Source organism: Pollachius pollachius (genome assembly GCF_949987615.1).
Source record: "Pollachius pollachius genome assembly, chromosome: 19".
NCBI lineage: Eukaryota > Metazoa > Chordata > Actinopteri > Gadiformes > Gadidae > Pollachius > Pollachius pollachius.
Window position 1 is genome coordinate 12,140,877 of NC_136952.1, and position 19,690 is coordinate 12,160,566.

The window sequence follows — 19,690 nt, forward strand, 5'->3', positions numbered from 1 at the left end:
CCCTTTCAATTTGACACATTCTTTAATCCCTTGCGCGCCCCGGCCATATGTCCTCATCTTTATCCTTCTTCATCCCGTCCCCTGACGTCGGGGGCTCAACCCGGGCCGGTTTAAATGGAATAATGGATTGGACTTTTACCTCAATTTCGATTTTCATGACCACATGATTATGAAATCAAAATACCATTCTGAGTAGTCCGGAAAATCATCACATTAAAGTCAATAGTAATTTCAGGTAGACGTATAGAGTATATTTCCATTCCGCGTTATAGCGCTTTAATGACCATATTTTATACGGGCACCTATTCATAATTCATTTTCGACGGCCACATCGGACATCAGCCAATATCCGTATTTCATGACTTTATGATTCCACTCAAAGACAATAGTCGACATTGAATTATCGCCCAGCTCTCGGCTCATCGGTTGACAAAAGCCAGAGGAACAACAACAACCAGGAACCTACCGCACACTGTCAACTAGGAAGAGAGATAAGGGTTTGGCGAGACACACCGACGTGTGGTAGAAGCGACTAAGCCTTCACTGGCTTAGTCTGGGCGAAGCATGGCTCGACAGCACCGGAAAACAGCCCAAGATTACAGCCTGCTGTTGCGGTGCAAACCCTGTCTGCTCCAAACTGTGATTTCACACAGTAGTGATTAAGGAAAAACCTGGTTTATTGCTCAGTGTTTATTTTCTATTCTTAATTGTATTTGACTCATCAGTCAGCCAGAGCCAACCCCGAGTGAAGTTCCCCCCGCTTGAAGGGATTTCAAGTCGGGACACGGGTGGTGGCGTTGGGGGGGGTTTAACAGGCTGACTGAGGGTGCTTGCATCACTTGTTTTGACGGTGCGGCCCTCCACAGGCAGACCGGCAAAGGAGATGGAGACGGATAAACGCAGTAGAAAGATAGGAAAAACCGACGCAGAATTTGCATGCGCGTCTGGGATTGTGTGTTTGTGTGCGTAGATGAATGCGTCTGTTCATTTATCCATGTGCACAAGTGAGTGCGCAAGCGTGCAAGCGTATGTGTGTGTGAGAGCCATGTGGAAATGTACGAGTGAGGTTGTGTGCACGTGCCCATGTGTGTGCGTGCCTCAGAGTGCTTGTGGTGAATGCAGCTTGCCGTGCGCGAGTGCACGTGTGCGTGCCTGAGACGCGCACGTGCCATTTGTACGGGGAGCCAAAGCGGGGGGTCAAGGCTGTGGACGGCCAGTAAGGAGGCCGGGGGGAAGGTGGGGGGCAAGGATGTGGGAAGTATGAGAAGAGAGTCTCTCTCCTGGTCTCATGCCTCGGCGGCCCGGGGAGCAGATGTTGTTAAATCCTCCCTCTTTACCATCGCCTGCTGCATCTCTGAGCCCTGCTGACACTGGTGATTCACACCGGGTCGGCCGGCCCAGATTCACACCCCCTCTCGCTTTTACTATTTGAAACCTTGCCCCTCCGCTGGCTCACAGCTAGCTCGCTAATTATGCAGCGCGCAGCGTGCCATCGTGCTCTGAAGAGAAACACCAGTTACCAACACACACCTCCCTGCCCGTTGGGCTCGCTTCCTGTAACGAGAGGCAGCTCATTAGAGTCCATGTCCATCTGCCGGGAGAGATGTGGATATCTAAATATATATGTGTGTGTATGTGTGTCTGGGTGTGTGTGTGTCTGTGTGTGTGTGTGTGTGTGTGTGTGTGTGTGTTTGTGTTGCGTGTGTGTGAGTGTGGGTGTGCGCTGCTTTTGTGTGTGTGTTTGTGATGTCTGTGTGTATACGTGTGTGTGTGGGGCGGGGGTAGTTGTGTGTAACCTTAACCACGAAACCAGAAAAACATGACATACAGTATGAAGCACCGGCGGTGCTATAATTAAACCTGACAGTCAGGAATGTGGGAAGAGTGCGGATGAACGCGGTATTCTTTGGCTAATGATCCGCCCCGCAGGCCGTGTTTCCCTATCGCATTTACGACAGCCCGTAAAAAATAAATGGCAAGATCAGGAACGAGATCAGTCGCTGCTGTGGGGGATGGAGGAGAGAGTGGACTTTAATAGCTGCCGCAGGTGAGGGCAGAAGACTAGAATCAGGGGGGATCGGAGGAGGAGAAGGAGGCGAGGGAGAGGGGTGAAGGTAAGGTAAAGAAAGAAGTATCAAGTGTTGTGGCGGAAATGCTTACAGAGGCACCGGTGAACCGTGGGATCACTTCAGAGAAGACCAGAGCATCCTCTCTGGAGGAGAGAGATATCACGGTTTGCTTGGATCAGGCGCTGAATGGGCAGCCCTGTCCTCTTGCCCCTCCCCTCTTTAAGCATGCAGGGGATAGTTTAAGCCGCTGTAGGTCAAGAGCTATTTTTATCGTGTGGTTTTGCAGAAATGTCTTAGACACATCGCTCAGCTATAAGTGAGTGGAAAGCGCTGAGGATATCTGTTTTGAGTTGGCTGCACCTACCGAGAGAGCCTCAATTTAGATTTCAGACCGCTCCCGGCAAATCGGACTAATCAGGTGATGATCGTTAATCATCTCTTTCCTGATTGGTCAGGGGACTCCATCTTGCCTGTCAATCCCGGGTGCATGCTATGCAACACTTCTCCCTTGTGATTAGACGTAAGAAGGAAAGGAGCAGAAATGGACCGTGAATACCAATGTTACTGTCTTGGTAATATCGGCTACTATTTTCATAGTTTTGTTGTACAAATGAGCCCTTTTCTGCTTGTCATATTTGTCCTCTCATTTGTGAAAAAGCTGTGGGAAGAATAATGTCGGATTTTCTTTGAGGACGGTCGTAACACATGTTTGTATGTTTAACTGAAATCCGTGACCACCACACTTTCTGTAGTTATATATTATATTTGAGCATATAATATTTCCCCCGAGATGATCAATGCAACATGATTTCAGGGCGGATACGGTGGGTATGTTCTGCTTTGTGTGATCGAACAAGGGCGGCTTATTGCGTTGAATGCGTGGTTGTGGCGAACACCACACAACACCACACAACATGAGACACTGTACTCCTGTTATCAGCCTCTGTGTTCCATATAAAAAAACGAGATGCAGAACAACAAAAAGGGAACAAAAATGAGGGACACGGACTTCTAACAGGCCCATCAAACGCCCACACATTTCCATTCCCTAACCACTGTGGACATGGCAGAAGAAGAAAAAACAGACCAGATGAGTCAGTGCCAGAGAGCACTGTCAGATGAGCCATCAGGGCGGACCTGGGTCTGGCGGGGATAGCCATGCCTGTCTGTCTCTGAATGACAGGATCTTCAAGGATACAAGACAACAGATGGTGCTCACCGCCACACACCCAGGGCCACAAATTGAACAGTGGACAGATGAACAGATGAGGACAGATGAGGATTATGAACTGTGTGTGTGTGTGTGTGTGTGTCTGCGTATGTCTTTGCGCGTGTATGTGTGTGTGCGTGTGTGTCTATGCGTGTGCGCACAGGGCTATTTTTTCACGTGGACGGATGGTGCGACCTTTGTCTGGAGAGTCAATTTGTTTGAGGGATGAGCAGGAACGTCGAAGCCAAGGATGACTGGAGGACAACGCCAGCCCCGGGATACAAAGAAACCGTCTGTGTGTGTGTGTGCATGTCTCTGTGTGTGGGTGGGTGTGTGTGTTTGTGCGTGTTTGTTTGCTATGTGTGCTTGGTTTATTGTTGAGTTTGTGTGTGTTTGTTTGTTTGTTTGTTTGTTTGTTTGTTTGTTTGTACGTACGCACGTGTCTATCTCCACAGCCGGAGAGAGCCAAAAAAGAAACAGAAGGAGAAACACAAACAGAAGGGGAACAAAAAATAACAAGGAGGCAGGAGGAGAGAAGAGAGAGAACAGGGGGGGGCGGCGTAGGAACACACACACACGCCGGAACTGTTTATCACGTCTTTGATATTCAGGTGATGTGATGCTGGCTTTGTGGAGCTCTAGATATTAGCTGACTGGGACCCCATGTTATCATTCCTTGGGCTCGACATGAGTGCTGATAAAGTTTGTCTTTTTACCTGAACCGGAAAAAGGTGAACTGATAACATCGTGAGAAACAACTTCAAGATAGTTTTGGGGGGGGAAAGGTTTTTGGTGAGCACCCAACACACACGCATGCACACACACACATACAGGAACACGCAGGAACACGCAGGTACACAACAACACACAAAATAGGCTGCTTTCTTTTCATTCAAGGATCCTATAAATACTGTGACAGTTTGAAACACAGGTTGTCCACCGTCAGCAGAGGTGACTGTGAGATACTGTGACGCATACACACACACACAAACACACACACACGCAAACACACACACACACACACACACACATACACACACACACACACACACACACACACACAAACACACACACACACACACACACACACACACACACACACACACACACACCACACACAAAGACTCTCTCTCTCTCTCTCTCTCTCTAGCTCTCCCTCACTCTCTCACTTGCTCTCAGACACATCCCACCCATACAATAACTCTAAGACACACGTTCATGTGCTGTGACGGTGAACGTGTGTTTATGTGTATGTGTGTGCGTGTGTGTGCATGTGGGTCTTTAGCAATCTAGAGAAACAACAAAAAAATGCAAAATGAGAAGTAAGGGAAAGAGGAGAGAAAATAAGATAAAAAAAAGGACGGCAACACACCAGTGCGTGATGAACACTGCACATAATGATTAAACTAATCAACAACATCACTTCCAACCCAGCGCCGGTGTTACATTACCGAGCGGAACAGCCGTGGCTTCGCTGATTGCGACGGAATGCGGTACATCAATAGCGCATTAAGACAAAAGCGCGTAAACTGTGCTCCCGCCTTGGCACCTCATTCTTGTACTTTTGCTACAGCGTCTGTGTGTGTATGTGTGTGTGGCATTTGCATACGCGATTAGCTGCATGCTAGCAGGGCCCTGATTACAGTGTGTGTCTCTCCATGGCTGCAGGGCCCTAGGGCCTGCCCGGACTCGCTTCCCATTCTCAGAGCGGCTCTAAGCCGGTAATAGGTCTGCGCCATCAAAGCGGGCCGCACTACCTTTCTCTTGTACTTTTTTCCCGTGTACATGATTATTTTATGAGGGGGAGGGGTTGGGAGGGCATCCCAGCAGTGACTTAACCTTGTGTAGACATCGTAGAACATAATAGATGGGTCACATGTTAGAAAGGTAAGCCATGCAGGACAGGAATAAGGGAGACCAGCCATGCTACGGGGTGATTCATGTAGCAGAACAGACTGGTGGTTTATAACTTCCTGAGTTCTGAGACAGTGACAGGACCCGGCTGGCTTGCTCCGGCAGCAGAGAGTCTCCAATGTGTACAGGGAGCGTGTATCCTCATCCAAATTGTGGGCAGATGCTAAAACAATCAGTTTGAAGGCACTCAAAAAGCCTCAACTGGAGCCCTACTTCACTTCTGGAAAATCTGATTAACTGATTGAAAAATAGCATCCTTTTAGAAGACTCCGAGAACAATTCTAAATCAACTCGAACCCCATCCATCGGGACATCTTGGGCCTTCCTCAACGAGCCGCCATCTTGGTTCCATCTTGGTTCTGTATGCTAGCTATTATCTAGTACCAAAATGGCCACTCTGCGAATAAGACCCATTGCCAGCATTAATGACCTTCAGAGGAAATACAAGAGGCTGGTATCTAGAATTGATGCAACCACAAGCAATAGCGTCATCCTTTAGCCATGTAGCATTGGGTATACGACCCAAAGATACCATTGCTATCGTCTTCCTAAAATTGCAGTTGATTCTTTCTCTCTTCCTAGTTTTACAACGGTGTCACCAACCGTTCCTGCAAGCTGATTCACGGTGGTGGTCGGAGTAAATCCTGTCTCCTGTCTCACATATATCACATATAATGCTCAGTCCATATCATGCACTGTGGAACCGCAGAGGATTTAAAGAGCCGTCTATAAAGTGTCTCACTGTACACTAAAAAACATGTGTCAGACGACTGTAACATTCATGCACAGTATGTGGGGTAACTGTAAAAATAATGGTGTTTGTGTGTGTGTGTGTGTGTGTGTGTGTGTGTGTGTGTGTATGTGTGTGTGTGTGTGTGTGTGTGTGTGTGTGTTTGAGACAAAGAATGTGTGAGCTTCATTGTACGTGTGTGTGTGTGTGTGTGTGTGTTTGTGTGTGTGGGAGGCAGATAATGTGTGAGCGTCGTTGTACACGTGTGTGTGTATGTGTGTGTGTGTGTGTGTGTATGTGTCTATTTGTGTGAGAATGGGTGTATTGGTATGTGTTTGTAGAAGTGTGTGTGTGTGTGTGTGTGTGTGTGTGTTTGTCTGTGAGTGTGCGCTCCAGTGTGTGTGTGTGTGTGCATGTATTCCGATGTTTACATGTGTCCTTGTTGGCACGCAATCAATTTTCTATCTCGCCTCCAACAAAGTTGTTATACTCTTCTACAATTTCCGTCGCGCCGCCAAAAGAAAACGCGCTGCAGAACACAACACCCTGGAGAGGCAATTATTAGGGTGGGGGGGGGGGGAGAGAGAGTCAAAACATGCGGAGGACGTTGAGCAAAGCGTCCCAGAGCCCCTCAACTCTTGATTAAATATGTAGAAGATGAAAAAAGAATCAGCGACTATAAAATGTACCACAAACAAAAGCATTAAAGCTCTGACAACTCATTTTTGGCTGTCCCCGCAATGAGCACCAACCAGTGCTGTTAAAGGAGGGTGTGCATGTTAATTAATACCTCCCCAAAATGCATCCCCCCCCACACCTATCCAACCCCACCACCACCACCAAAGTGTGAAGTTCTCAAAGAGAAACTCAAAGCTCTCTCGTCTCCATCTGATATTTTCACAAGGGACTGCTGTCTGCGGACGGTGTCTGTCTGTGTGTGTGTGTGTGTGTGTGTGTGTGTGTGTGTGTGTGTGTGTGTGTGTGTGTGTGTGTGTGTGTGTGTGTGTTCACAACGTCTTATTTAAGAGCTGGTGAGCGGCGGCTCTCGAGTCAGCTTACAACAGATCCTCGTTCGGGGGGGGACGACGACATTCAAAGATGAGCCAGTGAACACCTCATCCTGATTACAATGGATATCCTGAAGTCAGGGACGGTTCAGGTTTCCATGGTAATACGCGGAACATTGAATTTATCCGTCTACATGCGGGTCATCTGTACAGTTGAACACTAGCGGTGGATCAAATGAACAGCTAATGCTGTGCACACCGAACATGACCTTTTAAACCAGGACCTGTTGTTGAGTATGCCATTGTGCATGTGGCAAGGCATTGAGTTCCCCCCCGTCTCCGTTTGAAGACCCCCTGTAACGGGGATTAATTTCTGATGGCAGAAGCGGGAATCATTTCTCGGGCTGACGTGTATTAACACAACGTCAAAGCATCAACAACAGTTCAGCGGGAGGAACCCGCCTCGACACGCAGCACTCTGCAGACGCGTTCCTTGTAAATATCTTGGCGAGCGGGGTTGACGGTTAACACAGTGACTCTCTCTCTCTCTTTCTCTTCCTGGCTCTCTCCCACGATGCATCTATCATCACCACTGTGCCACTGTGCATCCTCCTTCATCTCTCTCTCTCTCTCTCTCTCTCTCTCTCTCTCTCTCTCATTCCTGAGTCAAAGTCAAAGCAGACACAGAGGACTTTTGCAAAGGCAATACCACACAGGAGCCACGTCGTGAGTGGGCTAGTGCACACACACACACACACACACACACACACACACACACACACACACACACACACACACACACACACACACACACACACACACACACACACACACACTCACACTCACACATGAATATATATGCACATATATAACACACAGAAGGGAAGACACACATGCATAAATGTTATACACATATGCACTCCAAGTAAAATATGAATAAACTGAACTTATTCATGAATAAATATATATACAAATGTGTTTATACAATCTAACAAGCACACATGCCTGGGTACATGTGCAACAGAGAAACAACCACAACACACACACAGAAATACGCACATCCGCACACACTTTCTGGCACTCACTCAAACCCCTTTTTTCCCCAAATGCACACCAACACAACACAAGACGCATAACAGTTTGAGTGTGGCGGGTGTTTTCTATTCACAAGGAGGCTTTTGTGAATAAATAAAATACAGTCTTCCATGTCGTTGTCTCTCGACCCGGCCAGTCAAACACAGAGAGGTGTGTGTGTGTGTGTGTGTGTGTGTGTGTGTGTGTGTGTGTGTGTGCCCTTGTTAAGACATGATCTCCATGTTCCTCAGGCCAAGCAGGTTGGTGGGGGGCAAACCACATCACATGTCCGTAAATGTCCCGCCTTGTTTGCATGTGACGGAGGCATCCAGTCATGTGATTGGCTCGCGGCACAATTATTTGGTAGCAAGTAGGTACAATTGATTGCTTTGTTATATTAGCTGATGACTTCCATTCACTCGCATGACTCCTGCACTTTTGTCAGGCGCTTTGGACCAAAAGCATCAGCTAAATAAATTTGATGTGATGTAACGATGTAACGTATTTGATAATTATTCCTTCAGTTACCTTGAGCATAATTGCGCACAACTGAATGTCATGAACAGATACAATAAAGGACAATTTGGATGTTATACCAAGAAGGTAGGGCTGGGCATTAGAATTAGCATCAATTCAGTGTTAATGAAACCAGATCCTAGTGTTTACCTTTTGTTTTAATAATGTTCATTAATTAATTGACCGAACTTTGAGTCAATGTCTTCATTCAATCCCAATACGTTGCCCTTATGCACGCTTTTCAAACCCACCCAGGAAAGTTTCTATTCATATTTCTATATTAAATACAACACTATCGGTAGAGCTCATAGTGAAAATAAACAGTGAAATATATCAAACTAGAGGACGATCAGCGAGAGGACGAATGTATTCACGCGACTGCTATGTTCCTGAGGATTGTTTGCAGTTAATTGCGGCGGCATGAATTCTATTCAAAATAATCATAACGGTGAGCCTGATTGTTAGCCCAATTATAGCTCATTATTAGCCTATTATTATCGGGGAACAAGCAAGAAACCACGACACAGAGATTCGACAAGTCGCGGCGAGGGCGGCTGAGGTGTGTTTTCCGGAAGCTTCTTGTGGTTCTACCGCTCATGAGACGTTCTGATCACCATCCATCAGGTGAGGAGTGATAAAATGGAGGCCGAATGAAACTGGAGAAGACAGAGGGAGGAGGGGGGGGATCGATACAGCAGAGCCCGAGATCCAATTTCTGCTTCCGTCACAAACACAGAGAGGGACAAGGAGAGAGAGGGAGTGAGAGAGTGAGAGAGAGAGAGAGAGAGAGGGGAGGAGAGAGAGAGGGGAGGAGAGAGAGAGAGAGAGAGATAGAGAGAGAGAGAGAGAGAGAGAGAGAGAGAGAGAGAGAGAGAGAGAGAGAGAGAGCGAGAGGGGGGAGAGAGAGATAACTAAAAGAGTAAAAGAGAGGCACTCAGACAGAGACGAATGCAGATGAAGAAAGAGAGCGAGATAGCAAAGTATAAAGAGAGAGGGACAGTGCAAGAGGCACAGAGAGAGAGTGAGAGAGAGACGCAAAGAAAGAGGTAATTGAGGTTGAGAGCAATGCGATTTTAAAGACAATGTCGGCGGATAGGGTCAGATTTTAGCCTCTTTCGGAGACAGAAGAAAAATAAATGGAGAGGAACAGCATGTTCCCGTGGTTACGGCCGGTAGGTGTGGAGGGCTGCGGGTGTCAGGTGGGTTGGTTGGTGGTTGTGGGGTCTCATGGTCAGTGGGGGGCCGAGCACTGCATGGATGCCTGCCAAACCCGCCCCCCCCGCCTCCTTGATTGCCTGCCTCGCATTTGCATCGGAGCTGAGAGGACTGGAGGAGAGGAGCGAAGACACACACACACACACACACACACACACATACACAGCCAGAGAACTCTTTGATCTCCCAGCCTGTGTCTCTTTGATGCACCATGTGGAAACGCACACACACACACACACACACACACACACACACACACACACACACACACATACAACTGATACAAGGGCAGAGATGGGAAGAGAATGCTAGGTACTAAGGGAGAAAGACCTTGTGTGTGTGTGTGTGTCTGTGTGTGTGTGTCGATTTTAAACATGTGGTTCTCACGCCAACATACAGCATGTGTGATTTATATAATAGGAAATGACTAAGAAATCACCCATTGGGTTGCGTTCCAAATGACAGACAAGATTGCAGCCGAGCTGGTGTATTTGGCAATGAGCTGCAGTGAAGCGTGACACCACAGGATGAGGAACTAAGAACCTCTGTGACTCTGACCTAATTTCCTGTTGTTCGGGCAACAGTATGGAACGGGGGTGGGGGGGGCGGTCTTGGAAGGGCAAGGGTCATCGATGATATCTCCACCATACTGCATTCCCTGAAGGCCTTTCTAGCTGAAACGCTGCCACCGCACACAACCAGTCCGGCCTCTACCATCTCCAGCTGCCGTTCTGAGGGATAATCTGTTAGCTTTGGCTTCGGTTTTGAATTCGGGCTGTCGATCTTAACCTCCTCCTGGCACATGGCTTCTCTTTATCCCCAGCCTCCTCTGTTCTCTGCTCTCCTTCTCCAGTGAACTGTCACCACTCTCCTCACTCTCTGCTCACGCTCGCTCTCCCCTCGGCACACACCGCTCTGTTCAACTCCTCTCACGGCCAATTCATCCCTTATCTCCGTCATACCTTTGCCCACGTTGTTCGTCTCTCTCCCGCTTGCTCTCCATGGTTCCTTCTCTTCCCCTCTCTCCCGACCTTCTGAATATCCGTTCATTCCTAACTTCCTCTCTCCCTTCCTTTCAATCTCCGTTCATTCCTAACTTCCTCTCTCTCTTCCTTTCAAGCCCTTAATATTCCTTCCTTCCTCTCTTCCGTCCATCCTTCCTTCATTTCTCTCTCTCGCTCTTCCTTCCTTCCTTCCTCTCTTTCTCTCTTCCTTCCTGCCTGTCCCCCGCATCCTCCCAGCCAACATCCCCCGACTCCACCTTTCTACCTCCCTCAGCATCCATCATCATCCACCAGCTTACTCGCTTACTCTCTCTCTCTCTCTCTTCCCCCCCCCCCCCCCCCCCACAGCGGGTGGGCGTGGGCGGTAGGGCAGGCGGGGGCGGTTGTGTTAGCAGAGCCGCGTGGAAAACACCATTAAAACCGACAAATTAAATTACCGGCCTGCCATAACAAAAGGATGAGCAACATTTAAATGGACCAATCACTGAGGGATTAGGGGCCACGGAGCAGGTCTGCAGGAGCTGTCTTAGCCGGACACAATGCACCCTGGGAGGGGAAGGGAATTAATCAGCACGCCATTTTATAGTGTATATCCTCCCAAGCAGCTCCTCTCCTATCTATAGGGCTGAAGAGTGACCATGCTAATCCCTGGTTTATTAAGAGAGCCGATAAGGATGTTTAGGGGTGGAGTGGGTGAAAGATCCCGAAACGCGATGGGAAAAGGGAAAGGTCTTGTATCGCGTCCGGGTTTTGCTTTGTTTTTTTTAAAGCCACAGTGTTCCTGTTCAGTAGGTTTGACATTAGGTTCAGAGTTGAGTGGGATTGAGTGTGATGCTCAACGATCCTCACAGTCGGAGGGTTTTAGAAATGCAGCTATTATTTCTAGCCCCTTCCTCGCCTCCGCCTGTTTCAGGAAGAGGGGGAGGTGATGGGGTTAAGTGATGGGAAAGGACAGTGGAAGCAGCACGACAGGAAGAGGCTGCTGTGCCAATCAGCCAGAGCGCTGGCTCTGTTTGAGTGCGGGCGACCAATCATTTCAACCAGTGTCCAACCGGTGAAACCGGTTAAACCGGTTGGACACTCTTTGATTCTTGAAACTGATTCATAAAAATGCACTCACAAACAGCAGTTTGTGAGTGTAAAATATCAAGTTCCTCCTTGGAACCTTGCCTTCAATCCAGCCTCAGCGAAAGCAACAGAAAAGAGAATAAAACATACCATGAAATAAAACTAAGATAGAATAAAAATAAAATATAGTACAAAGGTTTTTAGATTCTCATCTCCTTTTCTCTGTATTCGTCTTTTACACATACACAAACACACACACACACACACACACACACACACACACACACACATATGCCTGCGTGCGTGCACACACACACACATACACACACACACACACACACACACACACACACACACACACACACCCACACGCCCCACACACAAATACATACAAACACACTCATATCTATGCTGGCCTATCGTTCTACAAAACACAGGCATCTGAGATTATCAGTCCATTACATTTCTTTTCCCAGCGATATGAACAAAGATCGCGATCAACTCAGGACAGCAGGCGTCTAACGAAACAGGCTTTGTGTCGTAAGATACGGGGGAAGTGAGGACAAAGGTTTTGTCTTCGGTGTCTGCTGATAGGAGAGTGTCGTGACATAAAAACCAGGGGGAGAGCGTGATAGATAGATAGGTGTCCAACGTGAGGAAGTGGAAGAAGAACAGTTAAAAGAGGACTTACTTCATGGGTTTGAACAGGGCCTGTCCGTAGTTCTGGAAGGTCATGATCAGCTTCAGCTGGGTGCCCCCTGACTTCATGGCTGCAGGGGGATAGAGATCGTCATGTGTTTTTTTGGGGGGTGATGTCAGCAGGAACATAATAGAGTTAAAACAGTTGTTTCGCCAATGACAGACAGACATGATAGACATAGACATAAATACATTTATACATACATACACGCAGACTGACACGAAGACACAGACTGACATATATTTATACATACATACAGGCAGACAGACGGACACAGACAGAAGGACATGCAGACAGACACACTGACATAAACGCATGCACTCATCCATACATACAAACATACATTCATATGCAACATTATTATTAATGCATAGCTCATGAAAGGCGTGCGTGCGTGTTCTTGTGTGTGTGTGTGTTTGCGTGTGTGTGTGTGTGTGTGTTTGTGTGTGTGTGTGTGTGTGTGTGTGTGCGCACACGTGCATATGCATGTGCGCGTCTCAGTTCGGAGTGCGTGCACTCCAGAGGGAGCAGTCGATGATGTAACTGTGTTTGTTGTGGGCGGGGGAGGGTGGTGTTTGGGGGGGCGAACGGCAACTGTCGGTTCTGCCGCTGTTTACTTTCCCTGTCTGTTCCCCTGAGGGTCTCCCTCTATCACTCTCCCCCTCTCTCCCCCATTTTCACTCTCTGCATTTCTGTTCGTGCTCGGGCCCATATGGGTCCTCTCGCTCTCTCTTTGAATCACTCTCTCGCTCACACTTTCTCTCCACCTTTCCTCTCTCCCTCTCTATCTGCCGGGGCCAGGTAGTGCTCAGACAAAGAAAATCTGTAATTAGATGAGAGGGAGAGAAAGAGGAGAGAGGGAGAGATAGAGAGCGAGAACAGAGAGAGAGAGTCACCACGCCTATAGCATGGTAGCTGATCCATTCAGAACAGCACTTAACTAGAGCCTACCCGGGGAAGGGACATTTTTCCTTCCTCCCGCTCCTACTCTTCTCCAAAACGCTGTGTGATTAAGCAAAGGCGAATAAGGTCACTCGCTGTGATTAAGACACCTCCACCACATCCGACAGCAACCATGTGATAAGAGGTTGAGCCGGCCTCTTTACCTGTCAGTGCACTGTGATTATAAACATTGGCGGGAGCGGTGTCTAGAATATAACACATGTGAGTGGTTCTATCTTCAGCCATGATAATAAGCGACTGCTGTTTGGCCCCTTCTTGCAATCCTTCCTCTGGTGTCTGTTACAACGCTGTAATTACCCGGCCAGGGTGTATTTAGCTGGTCAAGGAGCCTGAGAACAGCTTTCACCATTGACTGAAGCCAGAGGTGGAGGGCGGGAGAGAGAGAGAGAGAGAGAGAGAGAGAGAGAGAGAGAGAGAGAGACACGCAGAGAGAGAGAGAGACAGAGAGAGAGAGAGAGGGAGAGCGACTGAGAGAGACAGAGAGAGAGAGACACTGAGAGAGACAGAGAGAGAGAGTAGACAGAATCCAGGAAGCAGAGAGAGACGTAGACTGAGAAGGGGAGGCGGGGAGAAGGCCAGAAAAGGGAGTGTGAGAGGGCGATAGTGCTGCAGAGATGGATCGCCACGACCAAAGAGTCTGAATTGAATCGTATCCCTGATTGAATGATTAAATTGTTTCAGGACTAGGCCAGATTTCCACAAAGACACCTGCCTCACGGGTCGGGGAAGGAAGGAGAGAAAGGAAATAAAGCAAAGAGAAAGAAAGCAAGATATTAAGAAATAGAGAAAGAGATGTGTAAAGAAAGACACAGCAGCACTCCCTCGCTCGGCGCATGGCGACTGAGCTGTGGCGATGAGCGCACACACAGCCTTGTACTCCTTAATCTCAGCTAGAGGGCTGAGATTTCTTTCCCTTATTGGCGGAGAAAACGTTTGCAGTGACTTTGAAATGCGTAACCTTGAATTCAAAGACACCGACGGCATGAAGGGAGAGAGAGCCAGCCAAGAAAAGGGGAATCCGAGGAGCAGAAGTTAAGATCTATTCCAGCTGATCGCAAGTGCTATCGGTAGCTTACTGGATCAAACCCAGATCCCACTGGTTTTTTATTGGACCGCCCCGAGCTATTTGACAATGAGTCGATGATTGGCAGTTAAATGGCAGCTACACCGTGATTCATATGTTGAGGCCGGTCGCGTGTGTGTGTGTTTATGTGTGTGTGTGTTTGTCTTTGTGTGAGTGTGTGTGTGTTTGTCTGTTTGCGTGTGTCTGTGTGTGTGTGTGTGTGTGTGTGTGTGTGTGTGTCCACATGCGTGTGCATGTGTGTGTGCCTTCAGTTTTTCCGTTATTTGAGCATTGAGCTCCAACTAAATAATTTGATTGGCTCTATTAATATAAGCCATCAAGCAAGCTATCTCAGATACAAGTCTGTCTCTAGCCATATTTTGAACGTTCATGCTTAAACATTTCAATCACTTTCATCGACTTTCTTCCAATAATCCTTCACAGAAATATTTTGCTTTCACTCAAAACAAAAGGAGACATAAAACCAATTTATAACGCATGTGGATAAGCAGCGAAAACGTAAACCAGATAACGCAAACCTCAAATGGATCAGAGATTTCCTCCCAGCTGAATCCAAGATGAACTGGACATAACATGGACAACCGTCACACCCAGACAGGGAAACAGAACCAGCCGTCTCTCATAGCTCACCGACGCTGGTGATCTTCTGGGCGTCCAGATCCTTCAGTAGTCCATCGATGACGGGGTCGTGTCGTGAGTACAACTCGTATCGATTGATCCCGATGTGGAATCTCAGCCAGTTGGGGTAGGAGTCGGCTGTGAGGGCTCCTGTTGGACTGAAAGCCTCCGCGTCTCCATCCACGTGCCTGAGGGGAAGGGTGGCCATGTGGAGATGTAATAGGGTCTGACATGGAGTGAAATACTAAATCGTGTAAGTATATGTATGAGGGGCTATACAGAGGCAACAGAAGTAGCACAGCACTCTGACAGTATCAAATTTGGTGAATGATATATATATATATATATATATATATATATATATATATATATATATATATATATATATATATATATATTATGAAAACAATATAGGCCAACATGCAATTATTTTCTGTATTTATTTATTTATGTAATAAAAAAAACGTTAATCCGCATCGTTTGCTGGGACGTGATATTATAGTAGGCCTAACTATCGCCGGTTAATTAGACAAATATGGATGCTTAATGAATGGACACAATTTATTTCACACGTTACCATTCCTGGTCCTCCGCGGCTTTGGGGTCAAACCGGATGTCGGTGTTGACGTTGAACAGCGTGTCCTCGTCCGTCAGGGCAGGTAATGTTGTTTGAAATAACGGGTGTTCATAGAGGGCCGCCAGTCTCACCAAAGCCTTGACCCCCTGCTGTTCGTCCACGTCGGGCGGCGAGTGTCTCTTCGGGTCACCGCGCTGGGCAGCTTGATGCTCGGGCTGGCGAGACGACCGCTCGTTTGGATTATGACCCACCGGAGGGAACTGATTCTTTTCGAGGGAGTTGGAGGACACGTTGGAGTTGGGCTCGTTGCTGAAGTCCTGAAGTATCCGCAGCGTGTGCTTGTTAGGCCAGCCCTGCTGCTGCTGCTGCTGCTGCTGCAGCGGCTGCAGCTGCTTCTGCGCCCAGTCTCCGGGCTCCTCGCTCGGCGTGTGCGAACAGGAGCAACCGCTGTTCCCACGTCTCTCCAGCTTCGGCAGCAGGTCGATCATGATGTGCATCGAACACGCCACCAGGAACACCATGAGGATCAGAACGCGGAATTTACGCAGGAGGATCATTTTCATCGTCTCCCTTTTGAGCGAATTCGAGTATTTACTGCAAATGATGAGCACGCATATGAACAAGCTGACTACATCGCTTATGATGTTCACGACACTTGACGCCAACCGGACGAGATAAACGTTGAATAAGTAGTATCCATCGTCACTTCTTGCCGTCTTGACTAAAGGATGCAGTGTTCAGGTTTGGGTTGCTTTCTTTTCCACATGTACGACCTCTCACCCGCCCACCACCCACCAACCCCTCTTGCGTGGTTCTTCTGTGCCGCTGTCACGGCCAAGAGTTTTCAGAATCGCGAAATCATCCGCATGCGTCCAGGTAGAACCGGTCCGATTGTTTGGAGAGAGCGACCGGTTTGCTCCAGCCACATTCTCTCTCTCCCTCTCTCGGTGTTTTCTCTGTCGTTGTACAGGTGTCAGGTACGCCGCAGAGGAACAGTCGACGGGAAGATCTTCACTGATTATTCTTTAAAAAAAAAAAGCCCCATACGTCCACAGTATGCACGGGTCTGTCTGAGAGTGCGCATCCGTCAGCGGCTGTGCTGCCCCAACCTTTACTCCCGCTGCCCGGTATTCGGTGAACCGCACGGCGCGAGACGAGACGCTGGTTCACACCTAACCTATCTGCCGCGGGCGCAGTTCAACTACTGTCAGATACACACTGTTCTCTGAGGAAAGTCCCGGGAAACAGCCTGACTCATCCACAGCAAACCGATCCAGATATCCCTTTCCCCCAGTACATTAAATGTCCACGGGTCCCTAAACAGCACAGATCTATATAGGTATAGCACAGGTGCAGGTTGTTGTTCTTCAGCAAATGCTTTATATATATATATATATATGGTCCCGATGAACAGCGGTAGGGCTGGCGTATGAGGAAAAAAGCCGCTTCTATGTAGCGCGCGTATGTGAAGCAGTGGAGCAGGGCGTGTGTGTGTTAAATATTATGAAGCCAAAAAAACTAGATCCAGCCTTCCTCTGCTCGCAGCGTCACCGCGTGTAGATTGGCTGAGAGAGAAAGAGAGAGAGAAACACAGGGAGAGAGAGAGAGAGCGCCAATGAGACAGCGAGAGAGAGAGAGAGAGAGAGAGTGAGTAAAAGAGAGCGACCGTGACAGGCATGAAGTGGTCTTCTGTATTTCGTTTGGAATAGCTCCTAGTTGCACATCCTATCTGTGCAAGAAGAGGGCGTCTCATCCCAATGGCCAATACACAACGCTGTGCGCCACATACACACACGCAGAAACACGCGCACACACACACACACACACACACACACACACACTAACACGCATATACACGCACACACAAACACACACAGTCACACAGCCGGAAAAATCATGAAGCCGATGAATTAATCCTTTTTAAAAAGTCTTCAGTTCATAATCCGATGGATTCAGTTTCACCTCGCTGTGACCACTCTGCAACAGTAGAAACAACATCCAGTACAGAAATAACTAGGAATAACCTACATGGCTGTGAAGGTGATTTAAAAGTAAGGATAAAAAGCTGAAAGTAATTATAATAGGGTTGCAAAAATCCTATTATAATTGTTAAAAACTTAATTAGTCTAATAATGTTTGGGCGACACTGGTTTTAATTCTTTAGAAAATATACATATATAAAGAAATATATATTTATAGTTTTGCCTAAAGGTAAATAGCGTGCCTTTGTGTGTGTGTGTGTGTGTGTGTGTGTGTGTGTGTGTGTGTGTGTGTGTGTGTGTGTGTGTGTGTGCGTGCGGTCGTCCACATTCGGCTGAGGGAACAATTAGTCCGTTGGCTTTTAACCTACATACATACAGGCCCGTGCAGCGGACATCCATCCAGCACGTGGGTCTCCTATGCCCTGAAGCATCCTCCCACAGCCCCAGCACACACTCCGCTCTGCTTTTAAAATGAGGCATGCCGTGGATTAATGCTTCCTTTTACAGCTAATTTAAAAACCTGTCCATATTCAGGAGCGCTGTGAACGTGCGAATCGTAGAGGCGAGAGTCGCGCTGGAGGGGAGTGTGTGTGTGTGTGTGTGGGGGGGGGGGATATGCATATTGTCACACCGTTGTGAGGCGCGTGTTTGCTTGAGCAACCAATCACGGCGCTCCGTGATTACCTCCCGAGATGAGTTTATAATTAAAAGAGTGTTGCATTAACAACCCGATAGCGAGACAGCTCCGGGAGAGCCATTTATATGCGGGGATAAACGCGCGATCGAGGTGGCCGCTGAGCGCATTGGGCGACGCCGTGATATAGGGAGTCTGCAGTAGGGTGGAGGATGGGGGCGTGAGTCGAAAACTGTAATCGTAATTGATTTGTTAATTAGCGAGATGAAGGCGAGGTCAAAATGCCCACCGTAAGTCTGCTGAAAGACAAACAATGCCTGTGTGTGTGTGTGTGTGTGTGTGTGTGTGTGTGTGTGAGAGAGAGAGAGAGAGAGAGAGAGAGAGAGAGAGAGAGAGAGAGAGAGAGAGAGAGAGAGAGAGAGAGAGAGAGAGAGAGAGAAGGAGTGGTTCATTTGATTTCTTAATTTAAGCTGAAGAGATAGAAGCCTATGACTGGACCCAAAAAGCGCTCTGATCGTTTTACCTCCACATCGTACATCAGGTAGCGAGAGGACTCACAGGGGATCATTGCCTACGCAAACACACACACAAAGGCATACACACACACACACCACAAAATTACCATGTAATATAGTGATCCACCGTTGACATTTAAGTGGAGGACGGGGAATGGGGGTTATTAAACTTGTTCACAAGAAAGGCCCGGGTTTAACCGATGGTCGTTTCTTGGTGTCCAATAACAATGATACCACAGAGAAAGAGAGAGCTAGAGAGGCGGGGGGGGGGGGGGGGGAGAGAGACAGGGATGGAGAGAGAGAAGGGGGGGTTGAAGACTGAGAAAAAGAGAGAGGGCGAGAAAGAGAGTGAGAGAGAGGAGGAGAGAGGTACAGAGTGTGTGGGGGGAGGGGGGAGAGCGGGAGAACGAGAGCGAGGGAGAGAGAGAGGTGAAGCAACAAAGCCAAGCGTATTGATGGATTTATTTTCTCCGGTGGATCAGTGGAGCCAGGGGGTCAGGTGGTTGCAGGCAGGGCTGCTCTGCCTGAGGCTGAGGCAGCCCCAGGCGGATGTGTACCGCTGTCCCGCAGACGGGCATCACAGCCAGCCGATGGCTCACTGCTCCCCTACAAGGGCTGTCTGGGGCAGGCCTGAACCCGGCCTTTGACGAGGAATCGAGGGGAGAGGGGCCGCTGTTCTTCTCGTGTGTATGTCTCTTTGTGTGTCTGTTTGTGTGTGTCTGTTTGTGTGTTTGTGCGTGTGTATGTTATTCCGTTCTCCCCGTCCCCCCTTTGTATGAGAACACTAGCTGCAACATGGTTGTGTTTCTG

At 48.1% G+C, this 19,690-nt stretch overlaps 1 protein-coding gene across 1 annotated transcript in view; it reads right to left on the minus strand.

Moving 5' to 3' along the window:
- Positions 1-17,224, minus strand: part of fam20cb (FAM20C golgi associated secretory pathway kinase b) — a 50,123-nt gene extending 32,899 nt beyond the window's left edge. Inside the window, exons 1-3 of the mRNA XM_079756867.1 lie at positions 15,750-17,224; positions 15,185-15,360; positions 12,499-12,577 (exon numbers count right to left, since the gene is read on the minus strand). Of these exons, the coding sequence (XP_079612993.1) occupies positions 12,499-12,577; positions 15,185-15,360; positions 15,750-16,312 (818 nt within the window). The 5' untranslated portion in view covers positions 16,313-17,224. The remainder of the gene's footprint in view (positions 1-12,498; positions 12,578-15,184; positions 15,361-15,749) is intronic.
- Between the last annotated feature and the right edge of the window lie 2,466 nt (positions 17,225-19,690).